Source organism: Lagenorhynchus albirostris, chromosome 2 (assembly GCF_949774975.1).
Source record: "Lagenorhynchus albirostris chromosome 2, mLagAlb1.1, whole genome shotgun sequence".
Taxonomy (NCBI): Eukaryota; Metazoa; Chordata; class Mammalia; order Artiodactyla; family Delphinidae; genus Lagenorhynchus; species Lagenorhynchus albirostris.
The window spans coordinates 182,358,496-182,373,670 of record NC_083096.1 but is presented as its reverse complement, the minus strand read 5'-3'; the positions used below and the strand labels follow the sequence as shown (position 1 = coordinate 182,373,670).

Below are 15,175 nucleotides of genomic sequence, written 5' to 3'. Positions count from 1 at the left end.
GGAGAGCTTGGGTTAGGCCAGATGCAGCACCCAGACCAAACAAGGCATATTTAGAGCCCTCAGTTTGCCAATCCCTCACCTGAGAATGGCCCCAGACTCCCCTGGCAATGGCCTTGAGTGTTGTTTAGAACACACAGGCCATGCGGTTACTGAACCCAAGCGTCCTTCCACACATCCTGACCCCACAGGGCTTATACGTGATCATGCAGCGCTCAGCTTCCCAGTGTCAAAGCCGTAGAGTTCATCCCTTTGGAGCAGCCCAAGTGTCAGTTCAGGACTCGTGAGTGACCAACAGGCAAGCTGCTCTGAGCTCAGCCTGCTGGCTACTGGGGTTCCTTCCTGCTTCCAGGCACCTGAACACCAGGCGTCAGTGGGAATTTCCCCCATTCCCTCTCCACAGACCCCCACAGGAACAGGGCAGGGGCGTCTGCAGGGTCCACGTACTCTAAGGGTCTAGGACCACCCGCATTTCTAGCGACAGTGGGCTGGCGGACAGGGCACACCTCTGCTATAAATCAGGTTGCCACCTCGTCAACATGGGGACATGAGCTGGGGCAGAGGGGGTCGATGTTCTCAACCCACCCCTAGGTAGGAAGGGAAGGTCTGACCTCGCTGTGCTGCCCCCTCCGTGACCAGCTCTACCTGGGGGAGCACTTGTGCATTGCCAGGAGCCAGTGCCCTCTGTGGGTGTTTGGGGCACCTGCTCCATCCCAGGGCTGGGACCAAATCCAGGGAGTTCTCTCTCCTCTGTGTCTCTGCCTCAGTGCCCAGCCCACCCCTTCCAGAGTCACAGGCACATCTAACGCAATGCAGCCCTGCTCGGGAGATGCCCAGAGCTCTAAAGACACTTCACTAGTGTCTTTGCTTCTCAAAGGCAGGGGCTGCTCTGGCCCCCAGGTCCAGGGATGGAGGCACTGTGCCAGGAAGGGAATAAAAGTTCTCCAGACCCTAAATCCCTGCAAAGGCTCACACCTCGATCATGTTCTTAGGGCTTGGTTAGGCTTGTAACTTATCAATCACAGCTTCTGGGACAGCATGCACTGTACCCAACCCAACAACTCCCAGTAACCTTACAGTGTTGCCCAGGCCTTGACTTTTCTGTGGGTCCTACTGCCCATCCCCCTCCTCACAGATGGTCCAGCAAAGCCTGCAGAGCATCCTACAGCAGGGGCCAGTCTTCACATGCTAACATAGGATCATCAGTGTAAGGGGCTTGTCTTACTGACGTGGGGAAGGAGGATGGGGACAGGTCTCGAGCTGTTGTCCCATGACATGTAGGAGCGTGCTGTGCAGGTTGCCTCAGGATGCACTTGAAAGGTCCACTATTGCCCCTCTCACAGGAAGGCAAATTGATTTTAGTTATCAGAAACCTGTACTTGTCAGTCTTTTCCATGAACCTCCTTGATGATGAAGCCCTTTTACAGGAACTCTTTTGCAAAAGCATGAGAGCAGAGCAAAAACTGTCTGTAAATGACAAAACAAAAACAAAACTTTAAAATGGTCATGGTTAAAGATCTGATGAGAGCTCATTATAATGCAATTGACAAGGAAATTTGGTTATTTCTGTGACATACATTTTTAAATTATGAGTGATAACATTATACTAGGACATATCAGATTTTTAGGAATTTCATGCAAATATACCCTAAAGAAAGTCGAGTATCACTTCTTATTTGACAATACTTCCCATGTAATTTAACATATCAAATAAGCCTAATTAGTTTACTATCTCTCTTTTACAAGGAGAGAAAACACATCTATTAAGATGTTCCAGGGGGCCCCTGGAAAATCGCAAAGTTAGCTCAAGGTCAACAAGACTTCACTTTGAACCTTATTTGGGGAAACTTGTCAAAAATATCAAAAAGTTTATTTAAAACACTTGATTAAATAGGATTACAGGTCATTGTAATACAATACTTAGTTGTCCATTTAACCAGAGTGACAACTAATGACTTCTCAGGCAAATACAGGAAGTTACGTGATTATTAAAAAAAAATAAAAAATAAAAAACTGGCTCTTTTAATAGGGAAGATTCCGTTTCCTTAAGTAATCAAAGACAAAATGAAGCACGGGAAACTATTTTGATAAAACACAGAATCTTTGTTTTTTAGGCAGATTACTTAAAAGGTAAAGAAAAACCTTTCACAATCCCATCAAGAACAGACCAGTAGTCCCATAAAACTTTGTCCTTTTAACAGATGAAAGAAAATTGTTTCCTTTTTAAGTAAAGATATTGATATCAAATTTATTTTTTATGCCTGTCCAATAAAACTTTTACAAATTAATTTTAACAATACTTCTGGAGGGAGAAAAACATCACAGATACATAACGTTCATACAGACAGACACAGAGGCCGCATAGTTTTCATTCCAAAACTTGAACTGTGAATCAAGTACCCACTCACATGGCTAAAAACTTTTACTAGTGTTTGTGGAGAAAACTTAAGATTTGTATTTGCCCTTGACGAGTAATCTTATGGAGGCTGTAGACTAGATTTGGAGCAAGGGGGCTTCTATAGCAGTCTGCATTTTTAAATAGCCTCTTTTCCCCTTTTTTCTTTTCAGTCTCAGGCAATCACGGGCAGTGTTTAGTCATCTCCCAAGGTGTTCACATCTCAGAAGTGATAAGAGTTACAACTTCAAGGGACAGAGAAAGGATGCAAGTTTCCTCCCAGGAGTTTTGGGGTATAATTCTCTATAATCAGAAGTCTAGGGTAATTACTATGTAGAATTTTCCTTTGTGTTGGGGTCAGACGGCATGGGGCACCTGTCTGTTTTTCTGTTAATCACCACAACGTCGTCATCTTCACTCTCCTCATTTTCCCAGGAACTCTACCTCTTAATGTCCTGATCATGTTGGTCACAAGCGCATTGACTCTCCTACTTTGCAAAACAAAGGGGCTCCCCACCCTGTCTGCCAGCCCAAAGTGAACAGAGCAGTGGACACCCACACATCCTTCCCTAATCTCAGCTCTTCCTCCTACTTTTTGACTCAAACTTCAGCCTCTAGTTGGGCATCAGGGTCCAGCCGACCTGCCCTTGGTGGAGGCCAGTCCACTACACAGCCATCCATTTTTCTCTGCCACAGTGTGTTCTGCACGGCTCCTCAAACAAGTGCATTAAAGCAACTGGTGTTTTCAGGGCACCCCCGTATTTATGCAGCATCCACAAGCATCTGACATACAGGTTCCCCTCCCCAGATAGAGGGCAATGGCTAGCAGGTATTTCCCCCAAGGACACCTCTTCCCCAAGACCCACTTCCCCTCTCCTGCCTGGTTCTCCAGTGTTGGTTCACAGAAGGGCCTCATACACAGAGGGCAAGGGGAGACAGAAGAAAGAGACTGACACCCAGGATTGGCAGGAGGCAGGTCAATGAGCAGGGAACTGACACAAGAGGCTTGACTTGGGCACCTGCCCACGTGAACCTTAAAAGTTCATACAGAGGCCTCAACAGGGCTCAGACGGTCTTAACAACACCTGACTCTCTCAGGGCTGCGTCCTTGGACATGGCTCCCACTGTGAGAATGATGGACATTCAAGGACAGGGAGGGGTGAGGAACCTCTGGCAGTCATGTCCTCTCGGTGACCTCCTCCAACACCCAGGCCCTCAGATGCCACAGCCCGAGTTCATTTTGCTGCTTCTGAGAACCCACTCTTTCTCTGTGGTTTCTGGCTCTCAACCTTCTTTATTCTGAGAAGAACCCTCTCCTCTGTTTTTAGGACAGAAGTAGCAGTCAGCAAGAAACCTTGTGTGAGAAAACCCCCAACACAAGCATTATTTGCAAAGCAGATTTGCCCCAGAAATGGTTTGCCATGTTTTCCCTGCTGGGGACCGGATCTCCTTCCAGAAAGAGAATCTCCTTCAACACCAAAAGGTGTTGAAGTCCTAACCTCAAGTACCTGTGAGTGTGGCTTTTTTGGAAATAGGGTCTTTGCAGATGTGACCAAGTTAAGATTATGTCATTAGAGAGGATCCTAGTCCAATATGACTGTGTGCTTATTAAAAGGGCAAATTCAGACAGAGATACACACAGGGGAGAGGCATGGACCAGAGTCTTCCTAGCAGCCCTCAGAAGGAACCAACCCTGCTGACACCTGGATTTCTCCAGAACTGTGAGACAATGGATCTCTGCTGTCTAAGCCCCCCGGCCTGTGGTACTTTGTTGCAGCAGCCCTAGCAGACTAATATAAATGACCAGACCAGGGTTTCTATAGCCAGCAGAATCCAGTAGAAACTCTGACAAGTAGAATAACCAGCTACCAACCCAAGTGCCCTCTAGAAATACCACTGCTCCAGCCTCGTTCTGAGCAGGAGAAGCCCAGCCAGTTGGGTTGAATGCAAAGAATCTTGAAAGGTTAGTTCAGCCCTGGGTCCATAGCACTTGCCACTTTGGGCAGGAATGTCATCCCACTCCTCCCCAGGGGAGAGCCCCCAGACAGCAGAGGCTAAGGACACGGACAGTAGGAGGCAGGTGTTCCCTCGAGGATCTGCAGCAGCCCAGGCAGGGAAGCAATTTTTCAAAACCAAAGAGAGACTGAGACACTTCAAGCACAGGCACTTAGCAGGGTCACAGAACTGTTTATCTGGAATTATTCTAAATAAAGCCTCCCGTCTGGCACTTGGACCCAGTGTGTGCCGCTCCTACAATAGCGACAAGTTTCCGTTATTAAGAGAGAAAGCTCTCAGAGCTGAAGGAGCAGGAATATTTGCAAATTCCATGCAAATTCTTCTGCACAAGCCAGCTACTTAAAGAGCCTTTTAGGGAGAACAAGCATCCCATTAGAGGCTCATTCACCCTCTCCATTCCAGGGACAAGAGCTCCCCCCATTGTCACCTGCTAGCCACATGCGCAGAAGCACCCACAGGCCTGAGCTGAAGCTGTGCCCTGAGCCCAGACCCCTCACTGTCGATTCGAGGCCATGAGTCGGGTGGAGGCCAGGGACCCCCCTCCCCCTCAGGCCGTGAGTGCCCTCCCTGAGGCAGGGGAGGTGGGAATGGGTACAAAGGCAAGAAGGCTCTAGACCCTGTTGGCCACATGGTAGGTAGACCAGATGGCTCAGTGATGCCAAAGAACTGGAGAGAGTGTAAAGGCCCCAGGAACTCTGGAAAGTGGGGGCCCCATGCCCTGGAGCCAGGGGGAGCAGACAGAGGTGTCAGGGGCTTCAGGTGGGAGTCAAGGCACCCATTTTGCACAAGAGGTTGAGTTAGGGAGGGGACGCTGCAGAGTGCAGATGCTTCCTAGAGGAAGCATCCATTAACTCAGAAGGGATGACGCCGTCCCAGCCCAGCGCCCAATGTAATGTGCATTCAATAAATGTCGGCTCAGTCGACAGCCTGAGTCCTTCGTGTCTCAGGTGCTCTGACTCTGAATTGGGCATGAAAAGTGGCATCCACCTATGACACTAAAGCAGCAGCTGTGAGTACCAATTGCCAAGTCCTTTGTACCCAGAGCTGACTTTTCCAATAGGCCACAAGGACAGCCTACACGCTCAGGGCCTTGAAAGAAACCCAGGCCCGCTAACAAGAAACCAGGAAGGGCTGGAACAAAAGATAGAAATCAGACTGATGGAAAAGAATAGCTAAAGTTATTGGAAGTTTCTATTACGATTAAATATGGTACTTAACCACACAACAACCCTGGAAGTAAAAACTATCATTACTCCCGTTTTCCAATCCAAGAAACCAAAGCACAAGAAATTGCATCATTTTCGGAGTTCCCTGATGGCCCAGTGCTTAAGACTTCGCCTTCCAATGCAGGGGGCGAGGGTTCAATCCCTAGTCAGGGAGCTAAGATCCCACATGCCGCACAGCCAAGAAAACAAAACAGAAACAATATTGCAACGAATTCAACAAAGACTTTTAAAATGGTCCAGATCAAAAAAAAATCCTTAAAAAAAAAAGAGAAATTGCATCATTTTCCTAAGTTCATCACAGCCCAGCCAGGAGATAAACTCAGCCCCTCTGGCTCAGAGTCCCTCCCGTTCTGTCCTGACATGCTCTCCTGACCCTGAGCCTGCCCTTACCCATCGCTGGAGACCCTGCCTGGCAGCCCCCGCACTGGGAATTTGTTGGGTGAAGCTATGGGATGGGGGATGCTTGGAACTACACCAGACCGAGAGAGCCTGTGGCCCATTTCACAGGGGAAAAACCTGAGGCCCAGAGAGGGGAAAAGGACTGCACACATCAGCAAATGCTGGCTCCCCGGATGGTCTCCATCCTTGCATTACTGAGCAGACTAAACAGATGAGTCAGTAAGAAATCCCGCTTCTGACCTGAGAACCTTGAGGGTGAGCGAGCCTGCCCGCTCGGGGTCTTGGGGTGACACGCTGGTGGCGCACAGGCCCTCAGGGACGAGGAAGTGGCAGACCAACCTGGGAGGGGACCAAGCCCTATCCCAGAGCAGGACCACAGCACAGACTACCTGCTGGCTCAACGCGGAGCTGAGGCCGCCAGCAGCCTCCAGTTCTCAGCTCCTTAACCCGGCCCCTGGAGACAGTACACCAGCAGCCCCCCTGCCTGTCCTCAAAAGAAAGCGTGAAGCTGCTGGAGAGGCGATTTCCCAAAACAGTAAACGTCACCCTGGTGGGGATTCTGGTCCTTGAGCTGCAAACTCTCAAGGAACATTCCTCTGCTCTCCCTTCCCATGGACACTTCAGTCCAGTGTGTGAAGAGTCCCCTGGAAGACCATGAACTAGGCCGAGGAGATGGCCAGGAGTCAGCAGACAGGCGAGAAAAACACAGGTAAAGACGGCCCACCCCCGCCGAGAACCTCGCACTCACAACGGGCTTTCATGCCCAATTCCAGACTTCCTGTTGCCTGCAGAGAAACTCCAAAAACAGCAAAGGGTATGACCTTAGGCTCTCAGGGGCCCCTGTCCATGGCGGCCGCCGAAAACCCAACCATCTGTAAAGTTTTCTGTTTGAACTTTGCATTCCACTCTTCGTTGTCTATCTATCCTTTTGGACCCAAAAATAATGCTCGGCCTCGAAATCTTGGAGCGAACCAAATGCTGGAGCTGCCACGTATTCACTTGGATATAACTGCAGAGCGACTCTGGACCCTTCCCCAGCCTGGAGTGTGTCCCTGGTCTGTGTGTGCAGGGGGCTCTGTATGTGGGTGCCAGGGTCCCATGCCTGAGTGCAAATCTTGGCTCTGCTACTTTCTTAGCTGTGTGACTTGGAGGGAATTGAGACACCTCTCTATACCTCAGTTTTCCCATCTGTAAAATAGGGGCAATAATAGTGCCTCCTACACTGAGAGTCCGGAGGCTAAATTACCCAATTCAGGAAATGGGTTTAGAGCCGTGCTGGACCCAGTGGTCATTGTCAGAGTGGCCAGCTTGCAATGCTGAGGAAAGTCGGGATGACTGGAGAGGAGGTCTCTGAAGGCTTCTCTGCAGAGCTCAGGAAGCCATCCAGGTCTTGGCAGAAGACCAAAAGGTGGGGACAGCAGGTGAGCCCCCTGGCCCTGCTGACCCAGCCGCTGGAAGCCTGGGCAGGTGTGATGGCCCTGGAGGCGGGAGGCTGTGATGCCCACGCTGGTTCTCCATCACTGCCCCGCTCCCGGAGCAAGCTTTCCCTCCCCTGCCTCTTCCCCGGCAGCCTTCTGAAGCTGCGATTTCACACCAAAAGAGGAGCCTTTAATGAGAGTGGCTGCAAACCTCTCCCCGTTCACGGCAAGAGAGTGTATCAGAGCTTCTCAGGCACACTTCACAGACTGGCCTTGGGGAGGTTTCGAGATATTCCTCAGCTCTGAGTGAGTGGGGGCGGGCTTCCCCCTTTGCACCCTCAAGGAAGCCCCTGCAAAGGAGGCATCTGGGAGGACGCAGGGGTGGGCAAAGGAAAGCTCTGGAAACCAGATCCAGTTGGAGGCACTGGGCAGGCCCTGCTCTGAGATCAAGAGCCTGAAGACACTCACCTCTCCAAAGCATCAAACCCCACCCCACAAAACCACACCCAAGAGCTGTCAAGAAAGGGGCCCACCTCTTAGGCAGGTAAGGCAGGCCAGCTGCTAGAACCTGCTCCACACACAGGCTGCAGGAGGGTGTACCGGGGGCCTGAGACCTTGCCCATCTCCCAGCCCCGTCTTGGGTGAGAAAAGCTGAGAGCACCTGCAGTAGTTTTCTGTCGCTGCCATACAGATTGCAAATTTAGTGACAACACAAGTCTGTTATCTCACAGCTGCATAGTTCAAAGGGATGACACGGGTCCCACGGGGCCTTTTGCATCTCCCAGAGGCCACGTGCACTCCCTGGCTCATGGCCCCTTCCTCCATCTCCAAAGCCACAGCCTCTCTCTGACCCTGATTCTGCCATCATCACATCTCTGCCTCTGCCTCTGCCTCCTCCGTCCACTTACAAGGATACTGTGGTTATGGTGGGTCCACCTGGATAATGCAGGACACTGTCCCTGGGTCACAGTCAGCTCATGAGCACACTTGATTCCAACTGCAATCTTAATCCTCCCTTTGCCATGTGACCTAACACATTTAGAGGTTCTGGGGATTCGCACTTGGACGTCTCTGAGACCATTATTCTGTCTACCAATGTTCCCGTTGCACAGACGGGAATAACAACAATAACCAACACCTGTTTAGTGCTTACTGTGTGCCAGGGCTTTAGATGCATCATACATTGTTTATTCTTCTGAATCAGCCCTTTGCAGTAAGCACATGATGGACCCCTTTCTATGTAAGAGGGACCAGAGGCTCTGGGAGGCTAAGGGATTTCCTCAAGGTCACTGGAAACACTGTTGACCCCAGGCATTGGGCCCAGGACCTCACGTCAAAACCGCTCTCAAGACCAGACCCTGAGAAACCAGGACCACACCTAACACCCAGAGGCCGCAGAGCGCACACCAGCCCCTCCGGGGAAACCAGTGTGAGTCTCTGCGCTGGGGGCCAGGGTAGCAGGAGGGACTCTGTGACAAGTACCCGACCCACTGAGGGGCCAGCAAGACCTACGGATCCCGAGAAGACGGACCCTCCAACACTCGGGCAGCAGGACGGTGGGAGCCGAGAAGCGGCCAAGGAAGGAAGCCTGTGATCATCTCCGATGGCTCAGCAGCGCCCCCGCCGTGTTTGGGCATCCGCAGAAGTAAGCGTGTCACACATTCGGGTGGCAACTCATCGAAACATTTGTCACAGCTCTGGGCCAACTGTTAGAATAACTTTTTGGTTGTTATTACAAAGTAATAGATGTTTATTGTAGAAATTTTAGAAAAGGCAGACAAGCCAAAAGAAGGGAATAAAAATTAGCCGAAATTCCAAACTGCAAATGTACCACTTGACATGTTTTTGTACATCTTTCCAGTGATTTTCCTAAGCAGCCATTTCTCTGTTTTTCTAAAGCAAGCTCTCTAAAAATGGGCTTATACTTTCTTCCTGTTTGGCAAAATGCTTTTCCTCCTGAATGTATCAGGAATGTGTGGGGGGAAAAGTTCTCCCCCCTTCTCATCCCCTGCTCCACCGCAATTCCTGACTGGGGAAACTGATGGGGCCAGAATCTGATTCCAAGAGGACTGCATTTCTTAATGGGCAAGGAGGCTTTGTGTTAGGAGATCATACACACACACACATACACACACACACACACACATACATACACACATACATATGTATATACACATGCACGTGCATATATGTACACATATACATATAAAACATACATGTGCATATACACACATGCACAGATGTACACATAGGAGTACACACGCATAACATGCACATGCACGTGTACACGTGTGCACACATACACATGTGTGCACATACGTGCATACCTGTACACACATACAGATGTACATATGCGTGCACACATGGATGCATGTGCCTATTTGCATGCACATGTGCACACATATACATGTATGGGTGCACACGCGTGCACATATATACACATGCAGCCATATATGCACATACATATACACAAATACATGTGCACATGTATGTGTGTGCACATGCAGTACGTGTATGCATGGACACATATAGATAGATGCACATACGCACATGTGTTCTCACATGTGCCCGTATATGTGTACACATGTATGCACACATGTGCATGAACATATATACATGCACAGCTGTGTGTGCGCATGCATACACATATAGGCACGTGCACATGTGCACAGTATACACATGCATGTGCACACATACAGCCATATCTATGCACATGCGTGCATATACACATGCATGCACACACATGCGCACACACACAGGCACCGCTCCCTCCTCTCCCGGCACTAGGGCTGTCTCCTGCCTGGGGCTGCTTTGGGCTTTCCTGGACCACTTGCTCTGCTCTCGTGTCCTCCAGGGCCCCCTGGTGTCTTCGCCATGGTCTCTGCAGTCTGGCAGTGGGCAGACCTGGCCTTCACAGAGCAAGCAAGCCCAGCTGGAGCCCTGAGCCCAAGCTCTGCCTTGCAGGCTGCAGGGTGGGTCGCGAGCCTGGACCCCCAGCCAACAGGACCACTGGCGTGCAGCCCATCTGCTCCAGCTCACTGGGCACACTCTGCCCCTAGGTTCCTGGGTCCCTGCCACATGCCACCTAAGGAGTCCCAACCACTGTCTGCCCATGGTGTCCTTCCTGCCCAAACACCACTGTGGGAAACTGCAGGGCAGCCACGGTGTAGATTATGTAGCCAATCCCACTGAGGGGCAAATAGACAGCTCCCAGCTGCCCCCAGTCAGCACCCACAACACCATGATCAACACCACACCCGTAGCTGTTTCTGAGGATGAAGTGGCAGAATTGCAGCAGGGGCAGGGCCAGTCCAAAGCTCCCGAGTGGGACTGAGAAGGAGGGGCCAGTGCAGGGGGAGGTTTGGGGGAGCCCAGTGGACAGGGGCATAATGATGCAGGCCCCAAGATCTAGGAAGGAAGGCACTTCCAGAATCTTCTTTAAGTGCAAAAAAGCCTTTGAAAGATTCTAACAGCATGGCTCTGGCCGCTGTTGGGAGGGGGTCTGGAGGGACTTCCTGGCCTAACTAGTGCCTCCACTTTACTCCTGATCTCCTTGCCGAGGTGGCGTCAGAAAGACAAACATTATACTATATCACTTATATGTGAAAACTAAAATGTGACACAAATGAACCTATCTATGAAACAGAAACAGACTCAAGGACACAGAGAATAGACCTGTGGTTGACAAGGGGGGAGAGTGAGGGAGGGGTGGGGTGGGAGTTTGGGATTAGCAGATACAAACCATTATATATAGAATGAATAAACAACAAGACCCTACTGTATATCACAGGGAACTATATTCCATATCCTGTGGTAAACCATAGTAGAAAAGAATATGAAAAAGAATAGATAGATTTATAGATTGATAACTGAATCACTGCTGTACAGCAGAAATTAACACAACATTGTACATCAACTCTACGTCAATAAAATATAAAACACCAAGATCTAGACATTGATATACTTAAGATACAGAACCTTCCCATCACCACAGAATCCCACATGCTGCCATTCTATAGCCACACCCACCTATAAGCCACACTCTATAGCTCCTTGCAACCACTATCTTGTTCTCCATTCCTATAATTTTGTTATTTCAAGAATGTTATATAAATAGAACCATACAGCATAGACTCTTTGGGGATTGGCTCTTTTCACTCAGCGAAATTCCCTGGAGATTCGTCCAGGTGTGAACATCAATAGTCATATGACCAGGTACTAGCCCATGGTATGGAGACACCACAGTTTGCTTAACTGTAGACTGTGGATGGACATCTGGGTTTTTGGAGCTCTTGACGATTATAAATCAAGCTGCTATAAACATTTTTATGCAGGGGTTTTTTTTGTGAATATAAGTCTTCACTTTTCTGGGATAAATGCCCAGAGATTCAATTGCTAGTACGTATGGTAGTTGCAAGTTTAGTTTTTTAAGAAACTACCCAACTGTCTTCCAAAATAGCTGTCCCATTCTACATTCTCGCCAGCCAGATTTTTCGCATTCTCACCCGCTTTTGGTATGGTCACTTTTTTTTATTTTAACCATTCTGGAAGATGTGTAAGAAGATCTCATGATGGTTCTAATTTGCATTTCCCTAATGGTAACCAAGCTGAACATCTTTTCATGTGCTTATTTGCCATCTGTAGACATTCTCTGGTAAAATACGTGCTCACGCCTTTTGGCCATGTTCTTATTGGATAGTTTGCTTTTTGACGGTTGAGTTTTGAGAGGTCTTTATATATTTGAGATACTACTCCTTTGTCAGATACGTGGTTTACAAATAGTTGCTCCCATAATACAGTTTGTCTTTTCATCCTTGTGACAGGGTCTTTCACAGAGCAAAAGTTTTAATTTGGGGGAAACCCAATTTGTTAATCTTTCCTTGAATGGATTGTGCTTTTGGTGTCAGACATCTCTAAGAACTTGCGGCTGGCCTATATCCCTATTTTTTTTCTAAGTTTATATTTTACATTTAAGTCCATGATTAACTTTTAATTAGTTTTTGTATAAGGTGTGAGATTTAGTTCAACATTCGATTTTTTGCCTCTGGATGTCCAGTTGTTCCAACACTATTTTTTGAAAAGGTTATCTTTCTTCTGTTGAATTGCTTTTGCATCTTGGTCAAATATCGGTTGGGCATATTTGTGTGGGTCTGTTTCTGAGTTCTCTATTCTATTCCATTGATTTACATGACTTCCCTTTGCTACCATGACACAATCTTGATAATGGTAGCTATACAATTAGTCTTGACTCAGGTAGACTGATTCTTCCCTCTGTATTCTTCTTTTTCAAATTTGTTTTAACTTTTCTAGTTCCTTTGCCTTTCCAAATAGATTTCAGAATAATCTGGCCATATCTACAAAAAAAAAATCTTGCTGAGATTTTGATGGGGATTGTGTTAAACATCAGTTTAGGGAGAAATTACATCTTTACTGTGCTGAGTCTTCAAGTCCATGAACAAAATATATTTCTCCATTTATTTAGATCTTCTTTGATTTCTTTTATCAGAATTGTGTAGTATACAACATATTAGTCCTGCACATGTTTTGTTAGATTTGCATCTAAATATTAAATTCTTGAGCAATTCTAATAGTATTGTATTTTTAATTTGGTGTCCATGTGCTCATTGCTGGATACAGATATACAATTGATTTTTGTATGTTTATTTTATATTCTGCAACCTTACTGAACTCATTTACTAGTTCTAAGAGGCATTTTTTGTAGATTCTATATAATCTACAAATAATCTATATAAACAATATTATAATCTATATATAAATAATCTATATAAACAATATTATCTACAAACAAGGACTGCTTTATTTCTTCCTTTTCAATCTGTATGCCTTTCAATTCCTTTTCTTCCCTTATAGCCCTGGCTAGAACTTCCAGAAGTAAGTTGAATAAGAATGGGGAGGGGCTTCCCTGGTGGCGCAGTGGTTGAGAATATGCCTGCTAATGCAGGGGACACGGGTTCGAGCCCTGGTCTGGGAGGATCCCACATGCCGCGGAGCAACTAGGCCCGTGAGCCACAACTACTGAGCCTGCGCGTCTGGAGTCTGTGCTCCGCAACAAGAGAGGCCGTGACAGTGAGAGGCCCGCGCACCGTGATGAAGAGTGGCCCCTGCTTGCCACAACTAGAGAAAGCCCTCGCACAGAAATGAAGACCCAACACAGCAAAAATAAATAAATAAATTCATAAACTCCTATCCCCAATATCTTCTAAAAAAAAAAAAAGAATGGGGAAAGTGGATAGCTTTGCTTTGCTACTGATCATATGGGGAAAGCATTCAGTCTTTAAACATTAAATGCAAGCTTAGCTGTAAGTCTTTTGTAGATGCTCTTTATCAAGTTAAGGAAATCCCCCTCTCTTCCTATTTTTTTCTGAGAATTTTTATCATGAGTAGGTGTAGATTTTTGTCAAACGCTTTTTTTCTGCATCACTGATATGATCATGTGATATTTCTTCTTTATCCTGTTAATGTGGTGGATTATACTGATTGATTTGCAAATATTGAACCAGCCTTGCATGTCTATAATTCCTTGGATGTGTTATATAATTCTATTTATATATTGCTAACTTTTATTTGCTAATGTTTTGTGAAGATTTTTGAATCTATATTCATGAGAGAAATTGGTCTTTGGTTTTCTTTTTTTGTACTGTCTTTGGTTTAGGTAACAGGGTAAAACTAATTTCACAAAATGAACTGAGAAGTTTTCTCTCCATTTCTATTTTCTGAAAGAGATTTGTAGAATTGATATTAATTCTTCTTTAAATGATTGGCAGAATTGTCCAGTGAAAACTTCTGAACCTGAAGGTATCTTTTGTGTGTGTGTGTGCGTGTGTGTGTGTGTGTGTGTGTGTGTGTGTGTTTAAATTACAAATTCAATTTCCTTAATTGTTATAGAGCTACTCAAATTAATCTATTTCATATTGGGTGAGTTGTAGTAGTTTGTGATTTTTGAGGAAGTGGTCCATTTTGTCTAAGTTATTAAATTTATGTGCACACAGTTGTTTGTAATTATTCCTTTATTGTCCTGTTGATGTCTGTGGACTCTGTAGTGATTTCCCCATTTCATTCCTTATTCTGTTTTTGAGCCCATCCACTAAGCTGCTTATTTCAGTTATTGTATTTATCAGTTCTAAGAGGTCCGTTTGGTCCCTCTTTTTATCTTCTATTCCTTTGCTTAGACTTTCTATTTTGACATTTGTTTCAAGAGTGTTTTTAATTGTTTCATGAAGCATTTTTATCATGACTGCTTTAAAATCTTTGTCAGATAATTCTAACATCTTTGCCATCTTGGTGTTGATATTTATAGATTGTCATTTTTCAATCAGTTTGACCTGCTACTGGTTCTTGGCATGATGAGAAATTTTTGATTGAAACCTGGACATTGTTGTATTCTCTTGAGACTCTGGATCTTATTTAAACCTTCTGTTTTAGATGGCTTTCTCTGGGGCTGCTCCAGCAGCAGAAGTGGGAGAGGAGTGCTGACTCATTGCTGCCAGGTGAAGGCTCCGCAGCCAGACTCCACAGACACCAGACTGGGGGAAAGGGAGCTCCTATTACTGCTGGGCAGGGGTGGGTGTTCCCATCCCCACATGGTCTTCACTGACACCACACTTGGTGCAGCCTCATGGGTGCTTGGTAGTGGTGAAGATCCAGACCCTTCATTAGGCTCCCTCTAATGCCACTCCAGAGAGGAGAGAGATTGATGCTTCAGG

The 15,175-nt window shown here is 46.8% G+C and overlaps 1 protein-coding gene across 1 annotated transcript; it reads left to right on the top strand.

Annotated features, from left to right (window-relative positions):
- Nucleotides 1-9,602: 9,602 nt before the first annotated feature.
- Nucleotides 9,603-10,395, top strand: LOC132515626 (uncharacterized; the record flags this gene model as incomplete). Its single annotated transcript, XM_060141990.1, has 3 exons — nucleotides 9,603-9,659; nucleotides 9,984-10,046; nucleotides 10,306-10,395. Coding segments are annotated over 3 exons (210 nt in total), but the record flags the coding sequence as incomplete, so codon positions are not given.
- Between the last annotated feature and the right edge of the window lie 4,780 nt (nucleotides 10,396-15,175).